This window comes from Pristis pectinata, chromosome 1, assembly GCF_009764475.1.
Source record: "Pristis pectinata isolate sPriPec2 chromosome 1, sPriPec2.1.pri, whole genome shotgun sequence".
NCBI lineage: Eukaryota > Metazoa > Chordata > Chondrichthyes > Rhinopristiformes > Pristidae > Pristis > Pristis pectinata.
The window spans coordinates 30,141,760-30,166,167 of record NC_067405.1 but is presented as its reverse complement, the minus strand read 5'-3'; the positions used below and the strand labels follow the sequence as shown (position 1 = coordinate 30,166,167).

Genomic DNA, 24,408 nt, shown 5'->3' with positions numbered 1-24,408 from the left:
GCAAAATACCTAACCTGTCAGAGCAAGCCCTGATAGCTGGAACAAAAAAATTCAATATCCATATTTTATCCCTGCTAAACCCATTTCAGTGGGCATAGTAAATTCATATTTATTCTGAGTGATACATTCAAATAATAATGACCTCATCACTTCAACAACCTCTTGCTGATTCTTTCATGTTCTTAACTAGGAGTTTATGCTTGGGGCATATAACATTTTTTATATAAATGCTGAATGCAACAGTTGGTATTTACAGAGTACATTCAGTGTGGTAGAATATTTAAAGTGCTTCACAAATGAGTTAAGATAATTAGACAATCACTCAGCAGATATTACAGCAGATGACCAAGACCTTAGAGAGGCTTTAAGGAAATGACTTAAAAGGAGTTAAAAGGAGAATGGAATAGATGCTCAGGGAGTGAATTTCAGATTTTGGGACCAGGAGTGGAATAATTAAAATAAAGGGCCAGAATTCAGGATGCCAGAACTGGAGGAGCACAAATCTCAACAGGTTGTAGATCACAGTGACTTAGGAGGGGGTTGGGGGATGGGAAGATCAGATCTGAAAATAGCGATGAGAATTTAAGTTACAAAATTGCTCCTGCAAGCAGGTGATTCACAGCAGACAGGACAAGAAAGTAATTTTTAAAGAGCCATTTCAAGACAATGGTACTAATTTCCTACAAAGTTAATACGTCCTGTAATATTCAACCCATCACGTACTTTTGCTACAAAATTTCAAATGTAACACTCATTTCAGGCAAAATCATGGGAGAGCAGTTGGTATGTATTTTTTTTTATAAAGATCCCATGCAATTGATTTTAGAAATATTTACAAGTTTAAAAAAACTGATGCTTAACCCTATTTTGCAATACTGAAGACATCTCCACACAATGAATCTTACTCATCAAATTAAGAAAGTATTGTAATATTTTGGTCATTCAGTGCTTTCTTCACACAAAAGACCAGCACAGCTAGGCTGACAAACTGCACATTGGTGATAGAAAACACTCAAATTGAAAATGTAAAAGAATTTTCCCAACCAAAGCAATAAGATTAAACCAACCAGGAAGTCAAATTCTGAAAAGTGCACCATTAAGAGAGCATCAACATCATGGTTTCAAAATATACTGATGAAATACGAAAGTTCATCCCATTTTATGAGACCAACATATTGCCCAGAAATTCAGTTCCACTTCACTTACTTGAGATTCAACTAAAATGCTAATTGGAAAAAGTGTAACTAAAGACTCAAGGATGCTTACCCCCATCTCCAAACAATATTGCAAACAATTTCAGTACTAACAGATTATTTGTTGAACATCAATTTCCACTGAGATTTTTTTTGTCAGTTTTGATGGGTTTTCCCCCCAAATATTTAAACATACTTCCATAGTTGCCTTGAATTTGATTCATATACAGTAGTTATAAAGCACAGATCATTCATGAAAATTTGCAGGATTCATATTGCCCTCATGCTTAAACTGTATAAACAAAATCTTACATAGAATCAAAGATGTGAGCTTCATACATACCATCATTATTGACCAGCCATTTTGTACATACAGAGTAGACAGGAGAACATAGGTCCTGCAAGTTTAACTTAAGTAACTATTCTGCTCTGTGCATTGTAATTGTGTTTTCATAAGAGATCAAAAAGAATCACTTTTTTTTTCAAACAAATTTACCTACATGGATCTTGTGGCAATACCAATTAATGGAAAAATGGGTCAGCCTTCTCATGAGATAAATTTTCATTAAGCATTCTTCAGCTTATTTTCAATACCACACTGCTTGATCTTCTTGCCAGCAAATTGGATAGTTGGAAATATTAGCCATACCACTTATATAATACCGCAAATTATAAAGATTACCTGGTTAGTAAAATACAAAATTAAACACTACTTATGACCAGAAAGAACAGGAGCAGAAGTTAGCCAACTCACCCTTCAAGCTTGCTCTGCTATTTAGTAAGTTTATGCCTGATCCAATCATAGAACAATACAGGCCCTTCGGCCCACCATGTTGTGCCGACCTTCAAACCACTCCTAAGGCTATCTAACCCCTTCCTCCCATATATCCTTCTATCTTAAATTCCTCCATATGCTTATCTAACAATCTCTTGAACCTGACCAACGTATCAGCCTCCACCACCACCCCAGGCAGCGCATTCCATGCACCAACCACTCTCTGTGTGGAAAAACCTCCCTCTGACATCTCCCTTGAATTTCCCACCCATTACCTTAAAGCCATGCCCTCTTGTATTGAGCATTGGTGCCCTGGGAAAGAGGCGCTAGCCGTCCACTATCTATACCTCTATCATGTCTCCCCTCATCCTCCTCTCCAATGAGTAAAGCCCTAGCTCCTTTAGTCTCTCCTCATAATCCATACTCTCTAATCCAGGCAGCATCCTGGTAAATCTCCTCTGCACCTTTTCCAACGCCTCCACATCCTTCCTATAATGAGGCAACCAGAACTGGACACAGTACTCTAAGTGTGGTCTAAGAGTTTTGTAAAGCTGCATCATTACTTCGTGGCTCTTAAACTCTATCCCACGACTTATGAAAGCTAACATCCCATAAACTTTCTTAACTACCCTATCCATCTGTGTGGCAACTTTCAGTGATCTGTGGATATGAACCCCCAGATCCCTCTGCTCCTTCACACTGCCCAGAATCCTGCCATTTACCTTGTATTCCGCCTTGGAGTTTGTCCTTCCAAAGTGTACCACCTCACACTTCTCCGGATTGAACTCCATCTGCCACTTGTCAGCCCAGCTCTGCATCCTATCAATATCCCTCCGTAAGCTTCGATAGCCCTCCACACTATCCACAACACCACCGATCTGTGTGTCAGCTGCAAACTTGCTAACCCACCCTTCCACCCCCTCATCTGAGTCATTAATAAATATCATGGCCTCAACCCAACTCTCCCACTTTCTCCCAGACCACTTGACTCACTTGTAATTTAAATATCTATCTGCCTTGAATATGTTCAATGACTCCACCTCCACAGTTGTTTGATATATAGAATTCCAAAGTCATGGCCTTTAGAACATATTCTTCATTTTAAATGGATGACTACTTATTGTGAACCTATGCCTCCTAGTTCCAGATACACCTATTAGGGGGAACACCCCCTCAGCATCCACTCCTCAATCCTTCCTAAAATCTTACAGGTTTCAACAAGTTCACTTCTTATTCCTCTTTACCCAAACTACTGAGCCTTCAACTCCTTGGTCCCAGGAGTCAATCTAGGGAATTCTGCTTGCATTAGGGTGCAATGCAAATTTATCCTTCCTTGAATATGGAGCCAAAGACTAAGCAGTAGCTCAGGTGTGGTCTCACAAGTGACATACAATGTCGCATCCACGTGCAAACAAATCACTTGTTAGCACTACCAGAAATTAAGCAGTAAAAAATTCAAGCAGCTCCTTTAGTAATGGATTTTGCCTACACTTCCACTCCTCTGCCAAGAGAAACATAAAAATATGCCTGCAGATGAAAAAGTCACGGGCACTTGTCAACACAGCAAAATTCGCCACCATGCACAATCCAATGAGATAGCCCACATATTAGAATTTGTTCTGCAAAGTGTTACGTGAACATTTCCATTGCTCAGAGTGCCTCGTTTGTTGCATTTAAAATAATGCAAGTATGAAACATATTCAATGTTTGAAAGACACCAAGTGGAAAATAGTTTGAGCCTCCAGAATCAACTACTAAACATTAACAAAGAAACAACCTTATAAGGAAATTATGCACGAAAGGAGGAAGCTTTGACAACTAGGAAGTTCTTTCGCGCTTCCCTACTCGTGGCCTTTTTTAATCGCTGTTACTCTATGAAGAATTATTTTTAGCAGAAAAAGAGGACAGCGTAAAACACTGCTGCGCCCGGCATGGGAGGAATGAGGAATTCTCAGGTCTGCATGAAAAGAAATGCCGAACCAGTTCACCTGAGGCTTGAAGGTGCAACGGCGCTGGCGGAAGGGCGGAAACCTGCTCCGTTACAGCCTATTCTGACTGGAGACATTTACCAACCGTGGTCGGTTATTAATGCCACCAGGGTCAAAACCATCCCCTGGGGCTACGGTGTTTGATTTCCCCGGCGAGACGAACACCGCCCTGGTCCCCCTCAGCTTTTTTCATTCTGCGTTTCATTTTCTCCCTGATGTAAGGGCAGCGATCGTTTTTAACCTTGCTGATTAATTGATGTGGAATCCTTCCCACCCCGGCCGGCCTGGCCCGGCCCTGCCCGTGAATCATAGCCCGGCTCACGGACAGACGGCCGGCCCACACCCACCCGCCCTGCAACCGGGTGCCGCTTCTCCAACTTCCCTCCTCCACCGCCCCTCGTCACTTACCCCGTGCCACAATCCACCACACAAGCCGGTAATCTGCCTGCCATTTTTTCGGGTAGTTTTCGTCTCGAAGCGGTAAAAAAAAACAAAAAAAAAAAGGAGGGGAGCCGATGCGCCGGGAGCTACCTGACCATGAAAAGGCGGAACCGTCGGCCGCTCTAGCTCCGAGGCACAACTACAACTTCCGCACTAGCGCCAAAATGGCCGACGGCTCCTGGCGTTCATTTCCCCGTCAGACCGCAAACCCGCCCTATCCCTCGGGTCAGCAAAATATGATTGGTCCACACGTCGAACAGCCGGCCCCCATTTCCTACCAAAGGCTGATCGGTCGGTTTCCCACCTGAATGGCCATCGCTACTGTCAATCAATATTACGTCATGGAATATTCGCTGCCGTTGTGACTCTATACCTTACTTGCAAGTGAGACGAAGCTCACGTGACTCAAAGCGGCCTTGCTGCACTGCATGCTGGGTGTTGTAGTTTTAATCACGGGGAAGTTCCTGTGTATTCCGCCCAGTTAAACTACAAGCTCCAGAATTCCGTGCGCGCACGATCCGCAGAGAGACGATGATTTATAGTCATCTGGCCAGGGACACCGAGGGGGGTGTTCTGTTTACAACATTTCGTCTCCTGCTTGTCATCGTCAAGATGTGATATCCTCATTCACTTTTCTGCGTAAGTTTCAACCTGGAGCCGTTCGCTGTGCTTTTTGCGAGGACGTTAAGTGGTTGTTGTCGGGCGTCTGTGATTGCGAATGTGCCTGCTGGGTTTTTCTCCTGGGGGGCGGGAGGGAGAGGACGTGTTGGCAGTTGGATCCTGGGCAGGTCCAGCCTGCGGTTGCAGGGCACGTTGACACGTGTTGCTGGCATTGGTTTCGGTGACTTGCACAGGAACGCAAGGAACAGGGGCGGGGGTAGGCCAATCGGCCTCTCCAGCCTGCTTCGCCATTCAATAAGACCAGGACTGATCCAAATCTTGGCTTCAACGCTCCCTTTTTCGCTCTCTTCGAATACATACTGACCCCCTCGTAATTTAAATATCTGTCATTCTCTGCCTTGAATATAGTGAATGACACTGCCTCCACAGCTGTTTGAAGCAGAGAATTCCAAAGATTCATGACTCTTTGAGTCAGGTATTTGAAATGGGCGATCTCTTACTTTGAAGTTATGCCCCCAAATTCTAGAAACTACACCTGGGAAAATATTCTCTCAACATGCACCCTGTTAATCGCCCTCAGAATCTTATGTCTTTCAATATGATCACCTCTCAGCTTTCTGTATGTCATTTGGTATAGATCCAAACTGCTCAAGCTTTCTTCATGCATCAACCCCTTCTCAAGAATCAATCAAGTGAAACTCCTCACTGCTTTCAATCATTCCTTAAATATGGGACTGATATTGTACAAAGTAGTCCACCTATCTCTATTCTGTAAAGCTGCATCAAAACGTCCCTACTATATACTCCATTTCCCTTGGAATAAAGGCTAACATTCTTAACTTCCTAATTACTCGCTATACCTGCATGTGAACATACACCAGATCCCTTCTTGCCACAACATTTTGTAGTTTCACTTCATTTTAGTAGTAGTTTGCTTTTTCATTTTTTCTTCCAAGTTGGATAACCTTACATTTTCCCTCATTATACTTTACTGCCCACATTCTTGCTTAATCTCTTAACCAACCACATCCCTCTGCAAGTTTATGATGTCCTCACAAATTGCAAACCCATCTTCCTTTGTATTGTCAACAAATTTGGCTGCAGCACACTTGGTGGCTTTATCCAAATCATCAATAAAGATCATAAATAGTTGAGGCCTCAGCACTGATCCCTGTTTAGAATTACATGCGCAACTTTTAAAATTGTGAATGGCCAATGGAATATTGTCTATGACTCCTGCAACCTGTGCTTGCACAAAACAATGCAAAATTAACCAGAACCACGACTGTGCAACAGGCTAGATTTAATAATGGCACTCCTGCCTCTGAATCAATATTTAGGAATGTAGGGTTCAGGTATCTTGAAAATGGCTGTAGTGTAAAAATTGTTTTCTTACAAAATTGTCCCATTGCTGTTGACTAGTTTCATTTTGAAAATTGTGCATTGAAGCAGAGTGCTGAGCCAGTGTCACAATATCAGAGGTACTCTCCTTTGGATGACACAGTAAAAGGTCTGCACTCTCAAGTAAAACAAAAATCCCATTTGAAGAAGCTTGTGTAGGTTCTCCTGGTTTCCTGGCCAACATTTATCCCTCAAATAACAGCTAGTAACGTGGTCTGGTCATTTGTTGTATGTAGGACTCTGTTGTGTGCACATTGGGTGCAGATTTTCCTGCATTATCCACAGCATTTACTCCAAATAATAGACACAATTGGATGTAAAATATGGAATTTACTGCAGTACAGTAGAAACATCAGTGTCATTACAAAGTGATATGAGAGTAAGATAGCTAATTGCTGTTGAATTTCCCAGTTCATTATGATGTCATAGATAATACCTAAAATTGATCTTCAAAAGTTAGTTAAACAACGTCTTCAATAACAACTTTCAACTTAAAGCTTCAAGTTACTTTGAAGAGAGGTAAAAGGTAGCTAGGAGGGAGATTCAAAGGTGGAATATTTCCTGGAGAGAGCTTCAAAATGCAAGACTAAGACATTTGATGATTTTGTGACCAATGAAGGTGAAAGAAGGGGAAAGCAAAGGATGTTGAAGTTAGAGTCAATTTGGATGTTAGGGCAGGCACGGTAGTGTAGCAGTTAGCGTAATACTCTTACAGCGCCAGTGAACCGGGTTCAATTCTGGCCGCTGTCTGTAAGGAGTTTGTACATTCTCCCTGTGTCTGCATAGATTTCCTCCCACATTCCAAAGATGTATGGGTTAGGAAGTTGTGGGCATGCCGAAAGCGTGGCAACACTTGCGGACTATCCCCAGAACACTCTACGCATTTCACTGTGTGTTTTGATGTACATATGACTAATGAAGATGTCTTACCTTATTCTTATAAATGCACTTTGTATTTGTGTGTGTGTGTGTGTGTGTGTATGCTGTTGTGCAATCCTAAACACCCTCACTTTTATAATACTATTCTAAACGTTTTGAAATATTACAGGTAATCAGAAATAATTTATGGAAGAATGTATTAAATGAATATCCTGTTTGTTTTATGTTGTTTTGTTATTATCCAGTACACAACTCAAAATCAAAAGTATTAAGTAGCATGGAGATATAACATGATCTGTATTTTCAATACATTGATATTTGAATTTAAATTCCCAAGTTGTAGCATTTTAAAATGCTGCAAAGATTATTTTGTTATGTTTGAATTAATATAAGCCTTAGATGAAAGAAATAACTTATTTCATCCTCACACCAAATCACATTAATCAATAGGTTACTTTGGATGCTTTGTCAGTATTTTTAGCTAAGTAAACATTTTTTTGCACAGCATGATTCCACAATCACAAATTAATGAATGGCATTTTACTTTGCTGTTGATTTTGGCTGACAAATAAATGTTGGTTAGGTTACTGGAAGAACTCGCTTTGTGTCTGAGTAATGCTTTGGGTTCCTGTATGTTTTTGTAATGGCTATAATATTAATTGTATTTCCATTTAAGCAAGTGGAGATGGTCTTTGAGTGTATCACCTCTCTTGACTATGCAGCACTAAAATGTGATCTCAGATTATGTGCCAAATGTTTGCAAAGCTTGAAATAATATGAGTATGAATACAAGCTTTGAACTTGATTAAACTTGTTACTAAATTACAGTGCAGTAATTCTTATCTTGTAAATGTTCAACTGCAGATTGTTCATTTAATAAGAGTCACAGTGCTATACAGCACGGAAACAGGCCCTTCGGCCCAACTTGTCCATGCCGACCAAACTGCCAACCTGAGCCAGTCCCATTTACCCACGTTTGGCCCAAATCCCTCTAAACCTTTCCCATCCATGTACCCGTCCAAGTGTTAACCTTGTCCTTCTACCCAGCTCTGTGTGAAAAACCTGCCCATCACGTCTCCTAAATTCTTCCCCTCTCACGTTAAAACTATGCCCTTTGTTAGAGACTCCGCCACCCTGGGACAATTCCCAATATCCCCCAACATTTCCTAACATCTTGTGCACAACAGTCCAGGTGTTGCTGAACTGGAATCCACTCCCACTGAAGTCCACGACTGCGGCGCTCACACTGGGTGACCCCATCCCACAATAAGAATGATATAAATACAGAAAAAATGCTCAATGTTGGGATATTTTCATTCGGCTTTTATTTTAAAGACATTTCATTTGAGCATAACAGCGCCAGCTGTTAGTTGATCCAAACGTGTTTTACTTTGCCAGAAAAAGTGTAACATGAACCTGCAAGTTTAGCTTCTGGAAATTAATTTCATCCCACTTTCCAATTGCTTTTTTTAAAATATAATTAATGTTTTTTTTCTGCATTTATTTTTCTTGTTTGAAAATGTAAAATTATGATAATAAAGCTTTTTGGAGAAATTACCAATTAGATATTTATTTTGTAAATATCCATTTTTGGTGCTAAACCAAACTTCCAGTAATTGCTAATGATTTTAGAAACAGCATGAAGTAATTACAAGTTTATACAATTTCCCCATAAATTTTCTGTTAAAGTTTGCTGGGTCTATATCCACCATCAAAAACCTGAAGTCTGTATCAAATGGTTTCAAGAAGTCAAAGTATATCTTTTATTTAATAACATGTTTATATATCAAAGTGCCTACATTTCAAAATGGTGAACTTAATGATTTTTGCAACCCGCTAAGGTGAGGGCTTAGGGCAGATAAATGACTTTGAGGTTGACTTTTCAGTCAGTTAAAAAGAGGTGCAATTGTAGGAGGAAGAGCAATCATTTCGTTCAGGTAATGCAATCACTATTATTTGGATAATTCTAATGAGCCATTATAGGCCAAGTTGCCTAGCCAGCATCTAGAAAATATTAATACTTCTGGTGTTCCTTTAATTGAGGTAAATATATATTTTTTGCCAGAAAAGTACATTAAGATAAGATATCTCTATTAGTCACATGTACATCAAAACACACAGTGAAATGCATCTTTTGCGTAGAGTGTTCTGGGGGCAGCCCGCAAGTGTCGCCACGCTTCTGGCGCCAACATAGCATGCCCACAACATCCTAACCCGTACGTCCTTGGAATGTGGGAGGAGACCGGAGCACCCAGAGGAAACCCATGCAGACACGGGGAGAATTTGCAGACTCCTTACAGACAGTGGCTAGAATTGAACCTGGATCGCTGACGCTGTAATAGCATTATGCTAACCACTACACTACTGTGCCTGCCCATTAACCTTATTATTTTATGATCATAATATGCTAAGTGAATATACTTGCTAAGAGGAATTGTAGTTCCTAACCATTGATGCAAATTGTTCCAATGCATTAAATTGTTACAACTTTGAATTGTAAGCACTTAATTTGAACTGTTTTACCTACTATTCCATTTCCCTTACTTTCTAATTTATTTATTTATCACTCCTGAAGATTCCCCATGACATTACATAAAATAAATACAAGTTGTATTTTTCAAAGGTTTCAAACTCAAGGCTGCTGTCAAAGACTTGATTGTTATTCACTTTAGCATGTTATCCATTGATCACTGTGCCATATGTCAGCCCTGAATAAGGTGGCATTCGTTAATATTATATGTCTTCACATAAATTTATTGTTTTACAATTACTGCTAGGTCAAAATTTCAGTAGAGCTGGGCCCAATGTCTCACTATATATTTTCTAGTGCTCTGTAGGAGGTTTAGACTAATGTTGTAAGTGGGTAGACATAGGAAGGTAGCATTGAAAATGCGAGGAAAAAAAAAGAGATGTGAAAAGGATTAGGAGAGATTAATAGCACCACAGCAAGAAATAGAAATTTTTTTAGGTAAGGGCAGACTTAAAAAGAGAAGGGTAGGGAAATTAAAGCCAGAGCTTCATGGATGACCCAAAAGGCAGATAAAGTGTGATAAAGATAAGGGCACAATAAAGAGCAAATTTTAGATGCCAAGTTGTTAGCACATGTCAAATAAACTGATTATAGAAGTTCAGAGAGGAAGTTAAAAAGGGAAACCAGGAAGGCAAAGACAGAGAATGAGAAAAGACTGACAACAAACATAGAAGTAGGCCCAAATGTATTGTATAGGCCTGTGAACAGGAAAATAGTTGCAAGAGGACAGGTGGGGACAATCGGAGATTGAAAAAGTAATCTACTTGTAGAGGAAGAGGTGCTAAATAACTCTTTTACTTCAGTCTTTATCAAGGAAGATGATGCAGATGTTACACCCTCGTTCAAAAAAACAGTGCAGGGGTAAATCCATTAACTACTGACCTGTTGATTTGCTAGTTGGGAAAAGTTGTAGAAACAACAATCATGGATGGAAATAGCAGTCACTTGGACGAGTATGGGTTGATTAGAGAAAGTTGGATTGGATTTGTTGAAGGCAAGTTGTGTCTAACTTGATAAATGTAAGTGAGGTTCTTGAAGATGATGAGGGAATTGAAATTGACGTGATATATTTAGTTTTCAAAAAGGTTTTCGCTAAAGTGCCACATAATAAACTTGTCACCAAGGTGGAAGGCCATGTAAAAGAAGTGGCTGTGGCAACATAGATAGAAATTTGACTAGGTAAAAGGGAACATCATGTAATAGTTGTTTATCGGACAAGAGAGAGATACATAGTTAAATTTCCTAGGGGTGTGCATAAGTACTGCTGCTTTCCTTAATATTTATTATTGACTTTGACTTGAGTATACAGGGCACACTTTCTAAATTTACAGATGACACAAAACTTGATGGAGGAAGGAGAAATGGTCATGCTGGCAGAACGGTGAAATAAGTGCAGATAAAATTTAATGCTGAAAATTGCTAAATGATACATTTTGGTAGGAAGAATCAGAGGTATCAAAGCCGAGTTTATTGTCATATGCACAAGTACATGTATGCACAGGTGCAATGAAAAACTTACTTGCAGCAACATCACAGGTACATAGCATCATATAAACAGCATTCACAAGAAAAACATAAATTGAACATAAAACATGATTTTTACAAGAAAGAACACAATTAGAACAAAAAGTCAATTTTAGTGCAAAGTGATCAAAGTGTTAATATAAACTAGTGAGCACAATTCTAAAAGGGGTATAAAGGCGGAGATGTTGGGGTATGTGCATTGTTCGTTGAAAATAGCAGTGCAGGTCGAGAAAGTGGTTTTAAAAAAAAAAGGCATCCTGGGCTTTATGAATAGAGACATAGAATACAAGATTGGGCAAATCATGGTGAACCATTATAAAATGGTGATTTGGCCACAACTGGAGTATTGTGTCACACTTTGGGAAAAATTCACAGGCATTGGATGCAGAAATTATTTCAGGGATGAGCAATTTGTATGGAAAGGCTGCAGAAGCTGGGATATAATTTTAAAATTGTGAAGGGTATAGACACAAAATGATAATTTACTGGAAACACTCAGCAAGTAATGGGGATTCGTGAAAGAAGAAATGGAGTTAACATTTCAGGTCAATGACCCTTCCACATAACTGGAACAATCAGGAAGCAAGTGAATTTTAAATTGCAGAGAGGAAAAGGGGTGGAAAGGGAACATCTGTGATAGGGTGGAGACAAAGAATGAATGTGGTTGGCAAGAGAACCAAAAGTTACATGAGGTAAACATGTTTAAGCAGCAAGCGATTAGGATCTGGAATGCACTATGGGAGATAATATTGGCAACAGATTCATTTGTAGCATTCAAAGAGAGCTGGATAAGTATATGAAAGGAAATAAATTGCAGAATATTTGGAAGAGGGACTAGCTGGATTGCTCTTACTAAGAGATGGCTCAGAGTTTTTCTGTTGTGTAATTATTGTATGATTCTGTGATTATAGATTTGTGCTTTTTTTACCTTGCATTTTTCTAAATCTACTTCTTTGGTATTTTGCTGGCACACATGTTGAAAAAGAGTCATTTCAATTTATTATTCTATATTTACTGCAATAATTTCATATTAGAAAAAATACATTGTCCCATAAATATTAATTAGTAATTAAAATTCTGTGCTTATAAAGGTGAGAAATGATTGGACTATTTTCCATTTACACTGAGGGAAGTACTCCCAGATCAGCTGTGGAACAGCTGGATGCAGAAAAAATGCTTTCTGTATTCTGACCCAGCTATGTACCTCAGCTACAATCTCAGAAGAGCAACCCTTAATTGCATCCATGTGCAACTTCTCCATTTTCACATCCCGTGGCCTCTCTGAATGGAAGTACTAATAACTGCTGAACTAAAGCCAGTTTATGCTGGTTCCAGTTCCACTACAAGCTGAAATGAGACTACTTGAGCTCATTTTATGTTAGAACCTAATTGCCAGCAAACAGAAGAAACTTTTATCTCCTACGTCAATGATAGACTTGAAAGCTAGGTATAAAAAAATGAAAGATCTCATTATTTCATAAATTTCAGCAAGGGAGCACGCATTTGGTTTGCATATTTTGTCTTCTCATATAGATCTAGAATTGAGTAAATTTAAGCAGCGGATGATAGCAACAGATTGCAAAACTAATTTCATTTTGATTTTCATGTGGCTGCACAATTTTCTTTCAAATAAGTTCAATGGAGTACTCTTTGCTATGTAGTGGATTTGAGTTTTAAAGTTAAGTAGACTGTAGATGATGCGTGATTTCAACAGTTCACATAGTGATCACTATGTTTCTTTAAAAAGAAAAACAAAGGTGAACTGGAAAACTACCCAATTTTATGTTTTTATTGGTACTTGATTTGGAAAAATTGTATTCAACACCTGGAGATAAAGGTTTTGTTTCACGAAAGCTTCCACTGTATATGGTTGCTTTTAAATCATCTCATCCATATTAAAGAGTCTTCTCCCTGACTTGCAGGTAAGAATTTGGGAAAGTAAATATTTCACCCATATCCAAGGTGTTATTTTCAAGGTGGTAATCTAGGCAGAACTTTTTTGTTAGTGCAACTAATTATTCTAAATGTTACTGTAGATGAAAGTAGATGCAGAGCAAGAGGCAAGACAAAGTGAGCTGAGCATGAAGCAGGATGTCCTGTTTATTTCAGTTTGGATGGTGTGGGTTTGGGTCAGTAGGTGGGTCAGTGGCCACCCCAGAAAGAGATGAAGCATCTCCTGTACAAACATACTTATGACAAGTTCCTCCAATGCTGTCTTTTTTTGTACCCAAAATTGGAAGAAATTACTGAAGCACAGTATACTAAATAGTCCTTGAGGACTTGCCTGTAACTTTCCAGGAATTAGCAAATAGGAACTGTAGAGCTATCTGGCTTGCAACTTCAGTTGTTATTTTTCCTTTTAAGGAGATTTAACATTTGCTATCTCAAATAAAAAATTCTTAACCACTCGGTTCATATTACTAGGATCTGGCAACATTTCTATTCTTCCCTTTTTTTAAAATTGGATTTTTAAAAGCAATATTTTGCTGAAATATTTTGAAATATTCAGCAACCTTTGTTACATCTTCATTTGTAAATACTGATGTGAAACCCATCAAATATTTCCATTGTTAACATTGTCCCTACCCCTTTGGCAATCTTTTCATTTTTATTAAGAAGGCTTTGATTAATTCCTTTTTATTTTGATTATGAGTCTTATTAAGTGCTCTTTCTTTAAGCTTCATGATATCGTTTTGCATTTTTGTATGTCTGTTAGATTCCTAAGATTTCTTTGTGTTACCCCTTGCATTTATCATCTGACTCAAATTATTATTATTCAGGTGGAAGAAGGAAAACTTTCCAGGTACCTGGTTACCTGTTGCCATTTTCAAATATTTCAATAGAAAAATAGAGGTTGAGGTATAAAAATTTCATTGGAGTATAGCCTATCTATTTTGCTTTAGATTATATGATCAAATATTTGACACATGTATATTGTTAATCAATTTGATTTTACCTAATTTATGTCTTTTTGATGTAGAGGAAACAAAAGTAAAGTGTGATTTGGTGAAGAGGCTGAGAGAATAGGATATCTTTATTCAGAAGGTGTCTATATGAAACAGTTTTTAAGGTACATGAAAACACAAACTTTTGATTACTACTTGAATCAATCATTTTACAATATTTCAGAACTCTTTCAATTGCTATTACTAATTTTGATTGTGAGTTCTTGTAATATATTAATAAAATAATAAAAGTAAAGCATTTATAAATGAAAGTAAAGCAATATTTTAGTATTGATCCTGGATGGATAGGCTCTGATTTGTCCCTTCATTAGGTTACTGCAGCTAAAATCTTTAGAAGTATGGCTAATTAGAGGGCCATTGTAAAGAAATTGAAATTCCATGTATCTGTTTAGTAATCTGCCTTTATTGTAATATTTTAAGCTTGTCAGCACAGGATCATGGAGCATAATATCCCAACTGCAATTCAAGGAACCTAATACTGTATGGTGGAAGATCTTGAAAGCTGGTCTACCAGTTTGAAATTCTGGTAATTAGTCATACACCACTATCCTTCCCCAGAGCCATACAAATCATTTCCCTTCAAGAATGGCTTGACCATTTGTCCAATCATGTTTATTCAAATCGATATATGCACTCCTTTCAAAATTTCCATCAGAACAGAAACTGATGAATGAACCTGAACTAAGGTGGAGTAAGGTTGCTGGCACTGATGCATTATTTTTCAGCGATTGTTGAAGGGCGTGGAAATTGAGTCATTGTAGCTAGATGTTAACACCTGAAAAGGAAAAAAATCATATTTTGCTATTGGCTTAAGCTTATTTGTGACAATGAATATTATAAATATATTTTTGTCTTGTTGAAAATTAAATGTGCCACAAACATTAGACATGCCAAAACATCATGTGTCATTGTTCTGTCAGTTGGTAAATTGAAGAACATACTATTTTGTGGGTTTGATGCCAGAACTATACATGTTGATTTCTGCAAAAATCTTTTTACTCTAAGTTTATACTGAGATAAGACAAAATAAAATTGAGAAAGATGATTTATAATTTGACGGATGTCAGGGAATCTTTGAGTGGCAAGCATTTGACTATTCTGTCTGGTGGTGAACAAGTATTGAACTTCATTTATTAACTCATGTCACATGTTTTAAGTTGTAATTATCATTTGTCCCATATCCTTCCTCCTGTTGACTCATTGACATATGATTGTACCAGGCACCATTTATATTGCACATGTGGACATGGTTTATAAAAGAAAATCATTTTAACATGTTTCAAAGGTCCTGAAGCACAAAAACAGAATTAATTATGTTTGAAAAGCAGTCACAAAATTAAGCTATAATGCACAATGTGAGGTTCTATAAGTAGTGGCAATCTGATTAATGCTCATCTTCCACAGCCCGATGTTAACTGATGCTTTTCCTCAGACCCTTTTTTCTTTGCTCTGAGCTACTGTAATCACCCTAATCACTTTGAGGCTAGCTATGCTCTCATCCCTATCCTTTTCAATTATATCCAGGCTACCTTTCCTTGCTAGAGATTCAGAATTTGTCATAGACATCCAACTCTCTCCCAGTTCACAATCTAATAAATCTGGTTTTTAGCTTGTCCATCGTGCAGACATTAAGTTACAAATCAGATTACTGTCACCACTGTGCACTATTACTCCTCATCGTTCTTCTTTTTCTCTTGGATTTCTTCGAAAGTTATTGGTGTGGATGGCTTCATTATCCACCCAGTCCATTATCTTTTTTCCTTGGTTTAGACGTATAGTGTTCCCCTCACCAACCACATCTCCAGCAACAATTTATGCTGCTGTACTTGTACAGTAGCCTCAACTGTGTCTCAAGAAACCATTTGGCTCTTTCCTATTTCCTGTATAAATATCCTAACTTCTCACAGATTTAGAGTTTAAACACAAGCTTAATTTTCATTTGTATGTCACAATAATTAGATTTACAGTCTGCCATTGACAATTTTGAGACTCATTTTAATGTCAGTAAGTCAGGGTATTCATTTTCTACCAGAAGCTCTTCCTTTGTCCCTGATAGTGCATTTGTAGATGTCATTCAATTTTCAACTCCCATAACCTGCCATATTTTTGTCACTGCAGTATCTTCAATATTGTTAGAATAGTGAATACTCAGCCTCAACTTTTTCAATGCCTGGCTTACATCCCTCTCCTATATAAATATCAACTAATCCAGAAGGCTACTGCTCACTTTTTATCCTGTGGAAAATCTTGTTCAACTTCCTTGCTTTTTTCTTGCCAAATTTTACTGTCAATTTCAAAAGCGTTATGTTTATGTACAAATGTGTTCATGGAATAGTTTTTCTCCTCTGCACCTATACTATCCTGCCTGTACTTCGTTTCACAGCTTTAATTTACTCTGCAAGTCTCTTCTACTCCTTTTATACCATTGATGAAAGTGCTTTCAGATAGTTCTGCTTTCACTTTTCTATTTACGAAGCAGTTCTGTTGTGTGATGGTGCAGAACTTGCAAGATGACTTGCCAGTTAGATTGGTTACCCTTTCTGGTTTGCATATTTGGTCTTCTTGGATAAATCTAGAATTTTAAGTTGAAGCAAAGAATTGTGACAACAAATTGCAAAATTAATTTCCTCCTGATTTTCATGAGGCAGTACAGTTTTTAAGGGACTTGATGGAATTTTTCAACAGATATTGAATTATAAAGCTAATTAGATTCCAGTAGTTGCTTAATTCCAACAATTCATTATCGTACTTAATATGCTTTTAAAAATATGTATTCTTTATTGTTAGAGAACTGGAAAACTAACCAACTTTCTGTTTTTGATTAATATTTAGTTTGGAAAGATTTGTATTCAACAAGAGGAAAGGCAGGATGAGTGAATGTGAGGCAGGATGTCCAGCTGAGTTGTGCATGCTACAAAACCAACATTATGACTTCACAGCGAGATCGAGCATTCCTTCTGGAAGCCCAGAAGGGAAGAAGTTCGCTAGCAACTTGAGTATCTAACCTCAGATAGCTTATAGTTGCAATGTAGTTTTAATTCAGTGCAAATCCAAGATTAACATGTTTCCTGGCAATCCATGATTGTAAACTTTACAGTGAGACTCCACTTAGCGCTATCCCAAAATGTATATTTTCGTTATTGTACTCATGTCCTGGAGTCCAAACACTCTCAAGTATGAAATCCCCTATAAGAAAGAGATTTGCTTGGACTGCCAGTCTGTGTCAGAACCAGGAACCAATCTTCACCCTCCAACGGCACTTCTGGTGCAATGCAATGGTGATTTCATTGCTGCACAGCTCAGTGTATAGGGAACTATTGATGCACTGTGTAGAAACTGCATATGGCCACCTTTGAGCATGTTACCACAGAGAAATCTCTCAGCTGGGGAGATCCATGTAACCAAACAAAAATTAGCTTCTAATGCATCTAATGGAAGGTATGAGAGAAACTGTAGGCTCTGTCAACACACACACCAGCCACTGCTAGACCCCAGTAATGACCCGCACTCTGTTTAAAATATTTCTGTTTCTCTATTTTACAAATTTCTTCAGCTTTCTTACGCAAGTCTCTTGCACTTCCAGAAGCATGCTGTCTTTCACTTCCTGAACCCTCAGCTCCAGGTCTTCTTCTGAACGCAGAAATGAAATCGCTTTGTTTCTATTCATCTGATCAGTTGCTTTTGACGAGTGCAGGCAGTTCACTGGTTACAAAAGGGTTCCATTCCTGAGAACTGTCCATAAGCTGATTTCTCCGTAAGTCAGAAATGTCCATTTTCTGTACTTAGCCATGTCATATCACTCTACATACACTGGCTATAATTCTTTAATTTCATTGGATATTTACTATAACAGTGTCCATAATTAAACTAATGGAATTTGTACCTTATCCAGTTATTAATGAACACACTGAAATATTTTATTATTGTTATTATTATTACTATATTGAAAAATTCTTTAAATATGTATGGGAGAATTTGCATAAAGTTGGATTTCCGTAAGTCAGGTCATCCTTGACCTGGGGAGCCCCCGTTATAAAATAGCTGGCTTCCAGAGTCCTTTGTAATAAACTAGGTTGTCCTGAATGCTGTTCCCTTAGTACATTGGCTCTACTTACAGGCTGCTCACCCTCAAAAGCAATATTGCATTTGTAGCATGAAGTGAAAAAGCACATTGTTGAAGAGCAACAACCATCTATCCAAATGCCTGAATCAAGCAAATAAACTCCTCTTTACAAACTGCCAATAAAAAGGTAAATGTAGGAGGAATCTAGGAATATGAAAGGAGGTATAGAGCAAAATAGAGACAGATGAGGAAAGAGAGAAATCAGAGAAAAGGGAGGAAAAACTGTGAGAGATAGAAATCAGACGTAAAAGGGAGAGGTGTGAGACTATAAAAGGTGTGAGGGACTGAAAAATTCATGGCAAAGTGGGAAACCAAGATATGGAAACATGAAAAAAATGAGAGCGAGATCAAAGGAAACAAATTCAGAGAGATCAATGAGAGATGCATCATGGAAACATTGGCTATGCATGAATCACGACAAATAAACAGAGTCTGAATGGACAAAAACAGCATATAAATGAATGAGAAAACAGAAATGAGATTAATATGTTAGGGTAATGACAGAAAATTCAGGTGCTTTGTTACTTATTTATTTTGCATTTATTGCAATGCAATTTGTAATTCACAGGTTACAAATGGTGTGGGTGTTTATCATGAACCGAATGAGCTCACAGAGCAGTTTCCCCCAGAGGCGACGTATGGTTCTCGGAATAATCATTCTGTTGATTGTTGATGTCATCTGGGTTGCATCATCTGAGCTTACTTCAGTAAGTACTGTGGTCTTACCATATTGTCTAGTCTAAAACTAATGTTTCCTTAAATTCATTATTTTTTTTTGCTCCTTTTTATAGTTGTTTCAAGTAGTATTTACTGCAAAAAAATAGATTGAGAAATTCACAGAAAATAATAAACATACAAGTTTACCTGAATATGCTGCCAAACATTTGGAGCACATTCAAGTATATTGAAGTTAAAGGGAACATCATTTGAAAATCTATTTTGTAAGTTCCCACAACTATAAATACGAACTATTGCCATATTTCTATAAAGTGCCCAATATTCTAAGTCATTGTTTTGGCATCTTGAATAAGAATTAACATATTTCTTTGCTTAAAGAATGAAATTTTAATGTCAGAAATTACAATTTGGTCTTCCCACTAGATGGTCTAGAGTAATTTCTGTTGGGATGTAGTGTATTTTATAATTAGGGCACACAGTTTCTTTTAGCATTTTGTATGATAACCGTATAGTTAACTGCATTTCTTCCACTAGCATGTCAGTTTATACAAGGATGTCCCTCTTCTACATTTTTTGAATACATACAGATATTACCAATGGATGTTGAGGATTGATCAGTGTTTTGGTGGGAACACATTGGTGAGCACCCTGTCAAGTCCCCTGTTCTTACTTTCTTTACCCCAGAAACCTATGGAGGCTGTCATTGAATGTGTCTTAGGCTGAGATGGACAGATTTTTGATCTATACAGAATTTAGGAAAGGAAGAAATATGAAGCCATAATCTTATAATTGGCAGAGCCGATGTGAGGAGGCATTTAGTTTACTCCTGTTCCTACTACTTTATGTAAACATGAGTTTTCCAGTAAAAAGGCTGTAGCACAATATCTTACCTGATAATGTAACATCTTCTTCAGTATATGCAAACATTTAGAATTGATTAGAACCCTATTTTTCAAAAATCTCTCTTAGCCTTGACTATACTTAATAGCTGAGTATCCATAACTCTTGGAGAATTTCAAGCATTCATAACTATGTAGGAGAAGAAACCCTGAGATTGTTCTAAGTCTATATGTCTGTATACATTGAGGTAAAATTGATTATGCAAAGAATAAAAGTTGACAGATGTGGAAGTATTACAAATAACAGTCAATGTCCTGGAACTAAAATGGATCTTCACCTCTCAGTTATTGTCCCATTCTAAGCACCTTACACAGATCAAAGGATTTGCAATTGAAGTGTCTTTATTTCAAAACAGATATGAGAACATTAAAGTGGCCCCTCAAGTCTGTTCTGTCATATTGTGTGATTGTTTCTGATCTCATCATTGGCTCAACTCCAGTTTATTGCCCTTAACCCTTGATATGAAGCATACAGTTCAATAATGTACCGATCTCAGCCTTTACTATTTTTAGTAACTCAACGTCCACAATTCTTTGAGGAAGAGAATTCCAAGCCTTCACAAACCTCTAGGAAAATAAATTATTCCTTACCTCAGTCTTGAATGGGCAATCAGTGAAGCTATGCTCCCCGGTTTATGGATTTGCCTTTGAGGGGAAAACTTCCTCATAGCATTTCCCTGTAAAGTTCCCTAGAATTGTCAGTTTCAACATGACAACCTCTCATTGTTCTAAGCTCCAGTGAATGAATATAGGCCTAGATATAGAGGCCCAATCTACTCAATCTTTCCTCATTATTCACCAACTCATTTCTAGGGATAAGTATTTGTATTAACCAGGTAATCCTTCCTTGAATCTCAGATATTGTTCAATTAAGATTACATTCAAAAATCTAACTTTTAACCTGTTACTAATATCAGACAAAAAATGCCATTCAAACCCTCTTGCTGTCTAAGATATCTTTTTTCTGCATGGTCTTATGAGCCAGTAGTAAATGAACTCAGGAAATTACTGTTTCCTGGAAAATGCTGAAAGGCTCAGTTCACATCTCCAGTTGTGCACATGTATATTCAAATTTGATTTTTAATACGATGCATTCTTTAGCCTTTTTGTCTATAGCCTTTTTAATAAAAACCTTCCCTCGTAAAGAACATTTCAACAGAAGTTGGAACTGCAAACATTGGGTGCATTAGATTAAAAGAGTAGTTTGCAAAGCAGCAAATAAATAGCTAATGATTAATGAAATATTGAAATATTTACTTTTCGAAGAATCAATGATTTACAGTGATGCTACTTGACATGATTATGTGTCAGTGTCCATGTGTGTGTTGCCAGTTCGTGTCTGTGCATCATCCATGTATGTGTATGTATGCATGCTATGTCTGCAGCAAGCCTGGTGTTCCGGTCATCTCGGATCTCTTCGACACTGGACCAAAGACCTCACTCTGCAAAGACTTCGTGGTTGCCACCCCTTGTTAAAGATTTCACACACAGGCATCTTCCACTCCTTAGAATGCAGTGGAAGCAAGACATCCTAGGTCCTGAAAGACTGACCAAGAGAAAGATTTCCCATATTTTCTGTTTCCATTTAAGATTTCCAGCATCTCCCAGTATTTTGCCTTTGGAATGCTTTGCTGTAAATTGCAGTTTTTCTGCTGTTTCAGATGAAATTTCAAATTTAGTAATGATATGCTGCAGGGGAGCCTGCTATGGCTATATAATTACAGCCACTTGCAAGGAATTTTAGAACCGAGAAAGATAAAAGTTTGCCAAAATTTTTACATAGAATTTGCAGCACTAAAGCATTTGGGCCCAATGACCAATACACTGCGCATGAGCCATTTCTCTTTGTAAGTAATCAGTTCTCTTTTTTTCACAAATATCGATAAAGTTTTCCAGTAAAATACTGATAATCCAGCACACTCGGGACTTTGGCAGTGCCAAATTAGCAGATTTCCAGACTATTGGGTATCATTTCTATTAACATGTTTTAATTGATTTTTTAGTTGTTGCATAGTATTATATTAAATGCTGTGTAACATCTGAGGCCCGAGAAAGTGGAAATGAAGCTTGGAACCTGGCCCCAGTGAGTTGGAAGGGACTTTATTATTGAAGGAATGTAACGCCTTTCATTATTGCAGTTATACAATACATCCCTAGATATATGAAAAACACGAAGATACTGGGCAGCATCTATGGAGTAAAGCAGGCGGTCAACATTTTGAGTTCCCTGCTGCCTGGCCTGCTGAGTTCCTCCAGCATCATCATGTTTTTCATCTAGATCTGCAGTCCTTTGTTTCTCTACATCTCTTGATATACGCTTAGAAACATAGATATGATTATATATTTTCCCTTATTTCGATCTTACTTTATAAAACATGTGCATATTAGAAAAATGATTATCATTAGTATACAAATTTAAATAACAGGTTATTTTTATGGTACTGTGGCTTAGAATTATAACATCTACTATAAGCAGAGTATTGTGTACTTTTGTTTAAATAATTCATAACATTGCTGTTTATAAGTATAACATTGTATATATGTATGTATACCTGGAAATGTGCTTTGCAAAAGTTACCATTAAAAATTTCTTTAACTATTCAAAATTTTTACATATTGTGCTGTTTTGGGAGGGGTACAAAGGTTTAGAGAGCAGATAAAATCCTTAATGTGGCATGCTACCAGAGGATAACATGGCATATTAGGTCTTTAAGGAAGTTTTAATCATGTTTTTTGTTTCTTTTCAGTATATATTTAAGAAGTATGAGAAACCCTTCTTTAGTACATTTGCCAAAGCATCCATGTTTGTACTTTACTTTATTGGATTCCTTGTTTGGAAGCCATGGCGGGAGCAGTGTACCAATGGAAGGCATGTTGCATTGGTAAGTAGCCCTCCTAAGTATAGAGAAATACATTGTGACCAACCTGAGTCTTGCATGTACATTTTTTTAAGAAATTCAAAGACAATTGTACTACAAATACTATATGTTGCTGCAGGTGTGGATGTCTTAAGTTTAAGAACATAAACAGTACAACACAGGCACAGGCCCTTCAGCCCATGATGTTAGAATAACAGCCCCTGTACCACAAACCTCTGTCTTCCATTGACCAAGCCAATTTTGAATCCAATCTACCAATTTGCAATGGATCCCATGTGTTTTAAGCTTCTGGATCAGTCTGCCATGAGGGATCCTGTTGAAAGCTTTATAGCTTTGCTTTAAGATGGGGTTCTCTAATTTATGGTTACAATAAATGTTCAGTCAGAAGTATAACCAGTACAGAAACATTTGATTAATTGTTACTCGAATTTAGTAGGTTTACCACAATCAATTTTATCACATTGGTATGCTGTTTCTGGTGTCAGTTTAATAAATTATTCATTTGTCTTTCAAGTTTGCAGATGCTGAAAGTTATCTTGCAACTTGTACTACCGACACTAGTGTGAATGATTCCTTGGTGAGTATACAAGGTTGCAAGCAATTTTGTACATGTATTATAGAGGGGTTGCGTTCCTAGAAAGCTGTCCATTACACAAATTTCCATAACACCAAACCCAATTTCCCATGTTATAAGTGGGGATGCATTCCTGTAGGATGTTTTTCTTTTGCAGCTGCTGTTTGTGGGGAGGGGGGGAGGTGCACTTCAGAGATTGCCCTCATCGGTTTCCTAAAGCAAATCTCTTATGTGGCCAGCGAGCCGCATTTGGAATATACAAGTGACTGCAACCCTAGCCCTAATGCAGATGCTGTAATCTGAGCAAACTGAAAGCTGGAAAATGATGGTGATACGTAGAGGCAGATAAGGAGAGATGAAAAAATGGCAGATGGAGCCAGATGTGGGGAGGGAAGGTGGAGGTGGCAGCCTCTTGTATCTCCATGTATCACCTTGAATGGAGACTTAAACGCATGTCAAATATGTAAGAGAGCAAAATGAACCTACCATGCTATAAGTGGTATTATCTGCATATGCATCAAGAAATGAGAGTTAAAAGAAATAAAAGGCAAAATTAGTTTGTTTCCTTTTCATTTTATGTTTATCTATTTATTCCCCCCCACATAAATTGCATAAGAAGTGAATTTTATTCCGTATCTCAGATTTTTGAGTAGTGACATATAAATTCTATAAGAGCAAGTAGGTTGTAACACAGGATTCACTCTATGTATATTGTTAATACAGATATTAAAATAGTTTGGTTAATATTACTTCATTTCTTTGCAGGATCACAATTGTTTCAGTTCATTGTGTCTGCAGTCTTGATCCCTACTAATTAAATATCCATAATGAACTAAGTTATTCCATGGATTTTTAATCAATTGTTTTAATGCAAAGGATAGATAACAATTATGGTTGATGGAAATTTATACTTGGACGAGTTGGTTTCAGTGAAACT

At 37.6% G+C, this 24,408-nt stretch overlaps 2 protein-coding genes across 2 annotated transcripts in view; one reads left to right on the top strand and one right to left on the bottom strand.

The window, feature by feature from the left end:
- actr3 (actin related protein 3) overlaps window positions 1–4,570 on the bottom strand; it is a 50,017-nt gene extending 45,447 nt beyond the window's left edge. Inside the window, 1 exon segment of the mRNA XM_052034270.1 lies at window positions 4,365–4,570. Within this exon segment, the coding sequence (XP_051890230.1) occupies window positions 4,365–4,408 (44 nt within the window). The 5' untranslated portion in view covers window positions 4,409–4,570.
- Window positions 4,571–4,897: 327 nt separating this feature from the next.
- The window catches only part of LOC127580667 (solute carrier family 35 member F5-like), a 65,966-nt gene continuing 46,455 nt past the window's right edge, over window positions 4,898–24,408 (top strand). The window contains 5 exon segments of the mRNA XM_052034390.1: window positions 4,898–5,036; window positions 14,333–14,422; window positions 19,010–19,148; window positions 22,766–22,900; window positions 23,412–23,478. Coding sequence (XP_051890350.1) covers window positions 14,406–14,422; window positions 19,010–19,148; window positions 22,766–22,900; window positions 23,412–23,478 — 358 coding nt within the window. The 5' untranslated portion in view covers window positions 4,898–5,036; window positions 14,333–14,405.